Raw genomic sequence first — 11,865 nt, 5'->3', positions numbered from 1 at the left:
TTGTGGTACATTCACACAATGGACTACTATGCAGCACACAGGAGCAATGATTTTGTAAATTATTACCTAACTTGGAGGGACTGGAGAGCATTATGCTGAGTTAACTAACTCAGTCCCATAAGGCTAAATACTATGTAAAACCATTATTGTAGAATAAGTATGAGGATCAAGGCAGGGGAAGGAGGGTGGAAGTAGGGGGGTAAGGATGGGCGGAGGGGTGTGTGTGTATTAATCACAGGGTTGCACAAATTGACAGGGCAGATGAAGGAAATCAGAAAGATCTTGTGTCAAACACAATGTATTAGAACTTTACAAATAAATCAGTATAAAATTTTTTTAAAGTATAAAGAAAAAGGATATGGAAAAATAACCAATGGAATAACCTAATAGAATAAATAAAAACTATTAAATTATACTTATGGAAATAATAGTACAAATAAAATGATGGAAAAATAATTTATAACATGAGAAGTGAAAAAATCAGGGAACAAATTTTTATCTTTTATTATTTTTTATCCTATAAATAAAAATAACAATATTTGTAAATATATGTACAGTTGGTTATATGAGACACTGAATTCTAGATTTCCCTCTATTTTTCAAATGTAGTAAGAATGTATCATAAAAAAATCAAAGCCTTAATAACAAATTTAAATTAAAAAAAAGAATTAAGTTAGAGTAAGGATGGCAATGGAACCACCTTACCTCTGTAACTTGATTTGTGCCACTATTAGAACCTCTACTCAGAATATTATTGCTTTTCAATTTTTGACTCATGCACTTTTAACTTGTTAGTTAAATTTGTATCTTCTAGGCTGCAACACTTCCATGATACATCTTCAAGGATATGAACATGTACAGCTAAGCACAACTGATAACAGTGCATCTAAATTCCAAAATCAATCTCCATAATAGTCTATGTGTTTCCTACTGCCAAGGGGCCCTTTGGAGTAGTGAGAGAAGACATTCACCCTGAAACCCACAGCGTCCCTTTTCAGCAGGAAGTAGCTAAGAGAATACGCCATCCCCTTTTCCTTATGAATCAGGGTGAAGTCTCTCTCAGGGAGGAGTGATAGGGAATGGCAAGGGACACACTGACAAAGGAGATTAATCAGAACTGGCTTTGACAAGCACTGTGGCAATTGGCCATTTAAACCGGCCTTGGGGGGGGAAGAATAACGAACTGGGGAGGAGGGTGGAGAAAACAGTGCAACAATGAATGAATGAAAACCCAAAATCTCTGTAAATGTTCATTAAAACTAATAAAATTTAATTTAAAAAAATCAAAGCCTAAGTCCTAGCAGTTGACAAACTGCCAGCTTATCTTTATTTTATCAAAGTAGTTAATAATGTGAAAAAGTCTGTCATTCTTCCTTTTTGTATCTTTTCTCAGCTTTTCAAAGATTCAATAGAAGAAACATCCAAATGCCGCGACAACACAGAATAAACTGTCCTGAAAAATAAACAAAGTACGCACACATACACACAGATCCAGAAGGTTAATAATAATGAGGCAGTCGACACTGAGCCATCCCAGACCTTCACCAACTTTAAATCATAAATACCTTTTCCTTAGGGAAAAAACCCACAACTGTCCTGTGTATATCTATAAAGCTGCTTGCCTAAGAATAGTTACAAAATTGCTAGCTAAAAGGGTAGGGCAAATAGTTGAATTTTTGAAGCTCAAGACTAAAATGCAAACTAATGAATTTTATGTAATGGATAAAACACAATTCTTTCCATTTCCCGCAATTTATCACAGAAAATATAATAATCTGTGAAATACTTTGAGCTTCTTGGCCTAAGAGCATTAGGCAACCCTAGGGAATATACTGTAGTATCACAGTACAGCAAAGCAGCATCCTGTCATAAATTCTGGAGACGGGTAAATAGTCTCTGAGTGTGTGTTCTTAACTGATAAAATTCATGTCCATCTTTTAAAGAGCTTTGGTGACAAAGTAGTTTAAGTGCTTGGCTGCTACCTGAAAGGTACGTGGTTCATACCCATGAACTGCTCTGCAGGAGGAAGATGAAGCAGTCTGCTTCTAGAAAGAGACGCAGCCTGGGGAGCCCAATGGCAGCTCTGCTGGGTACTTGAGGGTGACTGTGAGGCAGAATCAACTTGATGGCAGCGGTGTGGGTTGGGTTTTCTGAGTCTATATTTTAGTTTGTTGTTGTCATGTGCTATCGAGTCACCTGCAACTCACAGTGACCCTATGTTCAATAGCTCTGAATCCTGCCCTATCTTGAGGCAGCCTCTCTGAGTCCACTTAAAGTTGCTAAAAAGATGTTTTTAGTTAGTTATTATTTTAGGAGTTCCACCAACCTCAGCAATTCCTGATTCACCAACCTGAGCTCTAACATGATAGAGATAGAAGGAAATCATTTGAACTCAAGTACCAGAATCTTAAACAAAAGTCAAATTTGTGGTTAGCTCAATTCCCCATCTCTTTAGAGCTGAGCTATGTTCTACAACAGTGATGCAGGTAGGGAAAGACCTGTTCTGTTTTGGGTGTTTGTTTTTTTTTCATGTTTAATCTTTCACTGACTGATGGTTTTGTAAAGTACACTAAAAATGAAATATTTGAAAAATTTTTTTAAAACTATCCAAAAGACAATTCCATTTTCAAAATTAGATTTAATGAGCAAATAAAATTGCTTTGTCAGATTGCTCTGAAAGTTTCTAAACCCTTAGACTCTGTTTACACATTTTCATGTACCTAAACCTGTAAAAGCAGTTCACAGACTGCCACCGTGGCCACAGTTTGAGTGACATATTCACCACGGCCTCCCAGAGCTTTTCAATGGAGCTGAGTCCTAGTTCCCTACAGCAATAATCTGCTCAATAATGGATGCCTTTCTGGTCTTCATCTCATTTCTAGTGGCTTCCTGGGATCTTCTCTCAAATAAGCAAAGTTACTTTCAGCTCTGAAAATCAAATACTAATATCGAACCCAACAAACTGGACTTAAAGAGACTGTCAGCAACCAAAACTAGGCTCACAAAAATTATTGTTAGCCATATGTCCCAACAAGCCTGTGTTCTTAAATGAAGTTCTTTTAATTCTTATTAGAATAATAGATACCTCAAGTTAGTAATTGTTCATTTGAGTATAGCGTATCCCCTCACTAGATTATAAATTCTCTGAAGGCAGATCGACCATGTCTGTCTTATTTATTATTTTATTATTCACAACTTGAAAAGAGAGGCTGGCAAGTAAAAGGAGCTCAGAAGTATTTATTAAATGGATGAATTTTTTTAAGAACTCAGGGAAATACTTGATGTATTTTTAACTCCAAGAAGGATCAGCATGATCTCTCACAAAGAAAGTGCATGAATGAAGATCTGCATAGTACTTCTCATCATTCAGTCCTTGATCCCTTGTAGAATTGGTGTTGGTGTTATGTGCCATCGAGTTGCTTGTATAACAGCTCTGAGGCCTGCCCTGTCCTAAGCCAGTCTCACTGACTCCAACACATCTACCCCTATTGCTTTAGTTACTGTATTAATCCACCTCATGCGAGGTCTTCTCCTATACTGTCCCTCCACCCTTCCGAGCATGATGTCCTTCTACAAGGATTGGTTCCCACTTGCCACATGTCCAAAGTATGTGAGACGAAACTTCAAAATCCTAACCTCCAAGGAGAAATATGGTTTCACCCTCTCCAAGACAGACTTCTTTGTTTCTTGGTAGTCCACTGTATGTTCAAGACTCTCCTCCAGAACCATAACTCAAAGGCATCAATTCTTCTGTCATCCTTAGTCATTGTCCAGCTCTCTGATGCATAGTAGTTGAGTATAATGAAACTTTGGACCATAGAATTTTAGAATTACAAGGACTACAGAATTTCAGGATTAAAAGGTACCTAAAGATAGTCAAAATAATCTGCTTCCAAACCTGGAAGGACAATAGAATCATGCAGAGACCTTAAAAATTCTGCTTTGCTGATTTGGCTTATTTGATCAGAATCTACTTAAGTAGGGTTCTAGCATTTGTTATTTTAAACAAGTTCTAAAGATTATTGTTAGGCACCCACAGCCAATCTTTAAGATGATCTACTACAGCTTCCTAATGTAGAAAGACAATCTGAGCCCCAAAAAGTCCAATGACTTCCCTAAGTCATTCCATTAGAAAGTGGCAGAGCTAGCAAGGGAATTCTCTTCTTATCTAGTCAACCCAGTTTCTGTTCAACTCTTACTTTCATTCTGATACTAACTACAAATTCATAGCCTGTGAGCATTTGGTAGAGGAGATTTTTTAAGATAAAACAACCATATATACTACAGGCAACAATAGCTGTTGAATACTGAACCACTTCTGAAATCCAATAGCAAATTCACAGAAACCATCAGGCTGTCAATTTGTGAGTTTTATCCATCTACTGTCAAAGCTATTTTATTATGCACCATTAGCATTAACATCTTAAAAGCAAAGTAATACCTAAAAACAAAGTTTGTGATCTGCTTCTTTACGTCTCTACATCCTATCAACTGGGACTAGATGGCTTTATCGGGTTCCCTATCCCCTCTTGTAACACCTGTTGTGCATCTCCTCTTTCTGTGTTATTAGAATATCCTGGTCTCTACAAAGATGAAGACATGAGGCTGCCACTCATATTAAAAGGTCTCTTATCTGGGGAGCTCTGGTGGCCTAGTGGCAAGGAACTGCAACTACAATCCCAGAGGCGCACGGTTCGAACCCACCAGATGCTCTGCCGGGGAAGGAGGGAAAATCTCCTCCTGTACCAGTCAGATCTGATTTGATGGTACACGCGCACAAAAGAGTAAAAAAAGTCTCTTATCTAAGAAGCCAGAAAACCAGAGGGACTCCCCTCTTTTTTTATCATCTTGATGTAAATGGAACTTTAATAGGGTAATTTTGCATAATTTTTGTAACATTTCTGTAAAATGTAACCTTCAGGAGTTTGGGGTTATCTGGCTTGCTGGTGGTCCAATTCTCCCACTCTTATCAGTCTTTCTTTTTCCTTTTCTTCACCATGCCCCAAGTCGCATGTGACTCAGTGGCACCTAACACCAACAACAGCATGCATGAATCAACTACTTTTTCTTGATTTTTAGTAACTGGAGTAGTTACTGGGTTTTTTTTCTCCTACAACAGATGGAATAATTTCTGAAGGAAAATATAAAGTAACATGTGATTAAACTATGATATAGAGTGGTAACATACTGCTAATGTTCCAACCAAACCTATTTTTTTCACAAATAATTTTTATTTGTCATTATTAAAAGTCTGAATTGTAAACAGATTTTTGAACTGGTGGTTCACAGCCACCAACTCGTTCAACTTTAGCACCTGTCTCATCTCCAGGAGCTTTTCCAGAGCTTCCACCTTCACCATAAAGCTCCAGGAGTTCGCCCAACTCAAACTTGGGCTTCTTCAGCATTTTTACTTTTCTAACAAATATATCATGGAGAGGATCAATAGACTGGCAAGCCTTTTCTATGTTTTTCCCAATTCTGTCTGGAATCAATGAATTGACCACCTCTTTCATTTGTCTGCACATCTCGGGTCATGACTTCCATCATTTTCTTCTGGATTTGGTGGACCTGTTGGTACTGAGCAGAAGATGTCTTCTGAATCTGACTGTTGTGTTTTTTCGTAAAACCAACACAAAACAGACAAAGTAAATAACCAACGGTAGTCTTGACATCAACATGAGCTTTAATCATGGTCTGCCATCTTTTGACAGGGAGCACATTTTGTCATGATCTATGCCATGCAAATTGATGGGGGAGTTTTTGCCTTGAATATCCTCAGTAATCGGCTTGAATTTTCTAAATGCATCCTTATCATTTTGCAAATCAACAAGGCTCACTTCGGAAGCACAACCCTTGAGTCATCAGATGCAATTTTGGTTCCTTGAGTCCTTGTGACTAGTGTCTTTCCAATATTTCTTGTATTGACAATAGCTGGTGCCTTTATAGCATATCAATCTTTCTTAGAAAATGGATCAACCACTGTCTTTTTGCCACCTTTCGTGAGGAGCTTGTTCTTGCTGACTTCCATGGTGGTGCACTGAAACCTAAGTTTAAAGATCCCTCCTTATTTTTGCTCACTTTTGAGAAATGAGTTTGAAATGAAGTAATTTCAGTTCTAAAAGAAAAATCAGCTTTGCTTATGGAATCCCAGCCACCCAATTTCTTTGCAGCTTAGCAAAGTACCATGTATTGATTCTAGATCTCTCTCTCGTCACTGTCATGTCAGAAGCGACTTAGAGCTGACCTTTCATCAGGTTTTCGGAGGCTATAGTTTGCCTCCGGAAACCCTATGACCTTGGAGAGAGGATGAAAGGCCCCCAAGCGTCAAGGACTCTCCTTCATAGGGTCGCTATGAGTCGCCTGTGACTCGACGGCACTTAACAACAATAACATCAACAGAGAGAGAAAGAGAGAGAGAGATCAGTTGGCCCAGTGAAGAGAAAATGATGTGACCAAGACAAAGGTGAGTGACTTTCAGTTCGCGGCTCTCAGGCCAGTCTTTCATTGTTTTTGTTCAGACATTCCTCTAGGTCCTATAGCCCTGGTGTACAAGTTGCCGTCCCGCGGTCACTTGTGGTTGCTGTGAGGCTGAACACTGTGACACAGATGTGTCAAATGCATTAATGGTTGGCTACCCAATGCGGACTGAGAGTGGGGTGGAGCTCCCTGATGAAAACATGCTTGAAAGCAGGAGTGGTGTCCACTTCCATAATAACTTGCCTCCGGAAACCCTATGAACTTGGAGAGAGGATGAAAGGCACCCAAGCATCAAGGACTCTTCTTCATAGGGTCGCTATGTGTCGCCTGCGACTTGACAGCACTTAACAACAACAACAACAAATTGCACAGGAGATTTCCCCTCTTTCTCCTGAGGAGCTCCTGGTAGATCTGACCCACCAGAGAGGGAATTCTTTGGGGATGGTTAGCAACACAGCTCCCTACTGATGACACCAACAAAGTTCCCTATGTATCTACTGTTGTTAGGTACTATCAAGTCAACTACAACTCATAGCAATCCTATGAATAATGGATCTGAACACTACCCAAAACTGTTATCTTCATTATCATTTGTTACAGGTCAATCCACCTTCCCAAATTCGGACCTGTGAAGATGTACATCATTTGTATACACACAGGTCCCCTAAATTTCGGCTTGAGCAACACATACACAGAAGCAACAGTTAAATCACCTCACTCAGGATTTGAAGACAAACGTTGAAAACTAATGTGTCTTTATATTTTAATAAAACACTGATTCATTTATTTGAAATTTCCATGTTTCCTAGAAAAGGTAAAAAAAAAAATTCAAGCAAACTTACATTCATAAAAACATCATGAATGTAGTTGTCCGTGTCTGCATCCCAGAAACAGCAAGCAGCCATGCTGAAAAGTAAAGAATGTAGTATCATCAAAAACGTAACAAGGAGCTGAAACAACACAAATCTGTCCTGAACTTAAGTTTCCCTGAGTACATTCTTATAAATTAGTATAGTATTAGTACAGTAACTAGGGCAATGGGGGTTGGTGGGTCAGAATTAGTGAGAGTGGCTCAGGATAGGGAAGGGTTCAGAGCTGCTGCATAAAGGGTTGCTATACATCACAGGCAACTCAACAGCACATAGCAACAGTAACATACTATGACAGGTTAGGAAGCAGGTGTGGGACCCATTTCCTAAACAACATGCCTCCGGAAACGCTATGAACTTTGGTAAATGTCAATAGTTATAGAGGGGCTTTAGGCCTTTTGTTCATAGGATCACTATGAGTCATGCTCAACTCAAAGGCAATCAACAACAACAAAAATATGAGGAAGTAGGCCTGGAAAGGACCCAAGAGATTATTTAGTTCAACTTGATTGTTTTCTATTATTGCCACGGTCATGTGTCATTGAGTCAATTCCACCTCATGCTGACCATCCATGACAGAGTAAAGCTGGCCCGTAAGGATTTCCAGGATCTATCTCTATGGCGGCACTCTGCGAGTAAACTCCACTAAATCAAACCCATTGCTGTGAGTCGATACTGACTCACAGTTACCCTCCAGCAGGTTTCTGAGGCTGTGTATCTTTTCAGGAAGAGACTGCTCACTTTTCTCCTACAGAATGCCTGGCTGGTAGATTCAAACAGACCCTTCCATCAGCAGACTGGCACATTAAGCACTATGCTACCAGGACTCACAAAATTAAGAGGAAAACGGAACTAGAATTCAGGTTTCTAATTTTCAATCTAACATTATCTCTACAGGATGCTAGCCTACCTACGTTCTCAAACTAATTGTTTTCAACTCCATTTTATCTATATTCTACAGTCTCCTCTCCACAGTAAAGGAAAACAATCAGTCAATATAAAGACCACTTAAATACTCACTAGTATAGTAGACTGACTCCCTGGGTGGGATAAGGAGTTAAGGTAGCAGCTATTAATCAGAGGTGATGGTTCAATGCACTCACAAGCTCCTGAGAAAAAAGTCTTGGAAATGTACTTTCAAAAGCTCACAGCTATGAGAACTCAATGGAGCACAGTCTTTACCCTGTAATACACAAGGTAGCCCTGACTCAGAATCAATTGGATGGCAATAAGTAGTACTGTATTTTGCTGTTGTTATGTGTTGTTAGAAGAAACCTATGCAATCTGTATGCTGAGTAAATCATCCAAGCAGCTGGATGATTTTAAGAAATTAATTTCTCCCCATCAACAAATGAATGGATAGAAAAACTATGGTATATTCACACATAGAATACTACACAGCACTGAAAAACAAGGAACTCATAAAATATTATACAACATGGATGACTCTGGAGGACATTATGCTGAGCGAAATATCTCAGTCACAAAAGGACAAATACTGCATAACACCACTATGTATATTCACACATAGAATACTATACAGCACTGAAAAACAAGGAACTCATAAAATATTATACAACATGGATGACTCTGGAGGATATTATGCTGAGTGAAATATCTCAGTCACAAAAGGACAAATACTGCATAACACCACTGTTATAAGACAGGATGGACATGAGGGTTGGGGGGAAGCTACGAAAAGGGAGAATTAATAATGAACACTGCATTGGAACAGATGAAGGAAAGAACTGTTTAAAAGGAATATATGATTACCAAAAAAAAAAAGAATCCATGATTACACATTATTTTTATTACAGGAGCCTAGAATAAGAGGTGCATAGCAAAGTGGACGAGGGAAGGGCAAGGCAGGAGAAAGGAAATTATGCAACAACAAATGACTTTTTTTTTTAAAAAAAAAAAGTAAACTGGGAAGAAAAAGTAGTGAACTGGGGTGGAGTAGGGAGGAAAATGTGCAACAGTGAATGAATGCAAATTCAACTTTTCTCTAAACTTTTGTTAAAATCACAATTTAAAAAAGAAATTTCTCGGTTTTCACATATGAAGAAAAATGTGGCATCAGGTTTGGAGGAAGATTCATCAACAGCTTGTATTATGCAGATGACACAATCTTGCTTGCTTAAAGGACTTAGAAGAGGACTTAGAGCGCTTGTTGCAGAAGATCAAAGACTACAGCCTTCATTATGGATTCTATCTCAACATCAAGAAAACAAAAATTCTCATCACTGAACCAATAGGCAACATCATGATAGGTGGAGAACAGATTAAAACTGTCAATTAATTCATTTACTTGGATCCACAATCAACAAAGTTGGTACCAGTAGTCAGGAGCTATATTGCATTGGCAAGTCTGCTGTAAAGGACCTGTCCAAGTTATTGAGGAGCAATGACGTTAGTTTGAAGACCAAGGTATACCTGATTCAGACCATAGTCTTCCAATTAGTTGCTAGGTATCTAAGAGCTAGACAAAGAATAAATATGATAGAAGAATAACTGAACTGTGGCATTGGAGAAGTGTGCTGAATATCCCATGAACTATCAAAAGAAAAAAGAGTTATGTCATGGAAGGAGTGAAGCCAGAGTGCTCCTTGGAGGCAAAGATGATAAAGAATCACTTCACATACTTTGGGCATTGTTAGGAAGGGTTATTCCTTGGACAGGGACATCATGCTTGGGAAGGTGGAGAGACAGCAAAAGGGAGGAAGATCCTCAACCACATAGACTGACACTGTGACTGCTGCAATGGGCATGGTGTGCCAGAGACGATGAGGATGGTGCAGGACAGGACAGGGTTCAGGTCTATTTTCATAGGGTTCCTATGAGTCATACAGATCTCGACGACACCTATGTTTCATCAAGTTGAAACCAATTAATAGCTGACCCTCTAGTGGGTTTTCAGAGACTGTAAATTGCATGGGAGGAGACTGCCCATCTTTCTCCTCTGCAGCAGCTTGGTGGATTCAAATCATGTTATTTGGATTGGCAGCACAAAATACAAAATTACTTATATTAACTGGCAGTGAAATTCTATGCAGCCACTAAAGAGATGTTTTACATCTCAACTTCAATATAATGTTAAGTGAACAAGTATTTTTAAATATCTTACATTTTTTAGTAAATGTATATATCTGATTCATCACTGTTAACCTTAATTGGTACCAGCTACTGATCTAGGAGAACTGCTAGGAGAACAAACAGGTTTGTCCTGGAGAGGGTGAAGCCAGAATGTTCCCTGGAGTCAAGGATTCTGAAGCTTCCTCTGACATACTTCGGGCATGTTACAAGGAGGGACTGGTCCTTGGAGAGGGACATCATGTTTGGGAGAGTGGAAGGTCGGCGCAGGAGAGGAAGACCCTTGATGAGATGGATCGATTCTGTGATTGGGGTGGTGGGAATGAGTGTGTTTGAGACAGCGAGGTTGGCACAAGATAGAACGGCATTTAGGGCTCTTGTACATAGGGTCGCTGTGAGTCGCAAGCGACTCGATGGCACATAACAACTGATCTAAGTACTTTACATGTATCAACTCATAACCCTATGAGGCAGACAACATGCCTACACTCATTTAATAAGTGTGAAAACTGGGTTAGAGAAATTCATTTGTCTAAGATCATAAAACTTGGCTTTTTGAGAACTCAGGCTGTTGAAGTCTACAGCAAAAAAATAAACAAAGGCTGTGTAATAATATATTGGTTCCTTTTTTTTAAGACACAAAACTGACTAGAAATTTTGCTTGTCATTCTTATATTCTCAGTATTAGCCAAGTGGTAACCTGCTGCCCCCCTGAAGTGGCCCAGTCCAGGAGTAGTGGGGAAGAGAAGGGTAGTGCTCGGGCTCCAAGAGGCCCATTCTTCCCCAGTGCTAGGATGCCCTGCTCTTCTCCTGTGCCTTCCTGCCCTCACCTCCCCTGGGCTCCAGGAAAGAGCAGATGGAAGCTCAGGCCTGGGATTCTCCACAACCCATGCCCCTAGGCCAGAAAGAGACTAAGAGATTTAGGGAGAGGACTGAGTAAGAAAAGATGTTGATTAAAGATGAGCAGCAGAGGTGGGGGCTGAGGGAAAATTAAAGACAAAACATGGGTTAAAAAAAGATATGGAAGATAACCAAAATTCACCCTAAATCTGAACCTGTGTGTAAAAAAAAAAAGTTCTCCCGGCTCTCGGGTGGATGCTGCTGTGTCAGCACGCAGGAGCCCAGGTTCGAACTCAAAATAAACTTTGTTAATTCGGCTAATTGGCTCAGTGATCCTTCTGGGGACTCGCTCTGTTACATCTGGAGGCCCCAGCGAGATCTCCCTAAATGTGACGTCGCTGTAGGATTCCTCCTACCTGTGGAAACCCATCATGGACTGTATTATTGAATTATTTAGCTTCCGACTGACAAGCTTCCGGATATGGAGCAGATATCTTTCCAGCAGATACCAACTTTCCCTCATGTTTTGAGAAAGGTCGTGATGGCATCTGGCAACCACCTTGGAGAAAATGTCATCATAACAGCGATA

The 11,865-nt window shown here is 39.6% G+C and overlaps 1 protein-coding gene and 1 pseudogene across 1 annotated transcript in view; both read right to left on the bottom strand.

The window, feature by feature from the left end:
- Positions 1-1,405: 1,405 nt before the first annotated feature.
- The window catches only part of TCTEX1D2 (Tctex1 domain containing 2), a 33,703-nt gene continuing 23,243 nt past the window's right edge, over positions 1,406-11,865 (bottom strand). Inside the window, exons 4-5 of the mRNA XM_006884196.1 lie at positions 7,320-7,383; positions 1,406-1,453 (exon numbers count right to left, since the gene is read on the bottom strand). Of these exons, the coding sequence (XP_006884258.1) occupies positions 1,406-1,453; positions 7,320-7,383 (112 nt within the window). The remainder of the gene's footprint in view (positions 1,454-7,319; positions 7,384-11,865) is intronic.
- On the bottom strand, positions 5,244-6,028 carry LOC102848625 (annotated as a pseudogene).

Source organism: Elephantulus edwardii, unplaced genomic scaffold (assembly GCF_000299155.1).
Source record: "Elephantulus edwardii isolate Elephantulus edwardi_28Jun2011 unplaced genomic scaffold, EleEdw1.0 scaffold00032, whole genome shotgun sequence".
Lineage (NCBI taxonomy): Eukaryota > Metazoa > Chordata > Mammalia > Macroscelidea > Macroscelididae > Elephantulus > Elephantulus edwardii.
The sequence above is the reverse complement of the archived record's forward strand: the minus strand, read 5'-3'. Positions and strand labels throughout refer to the sequence as shown.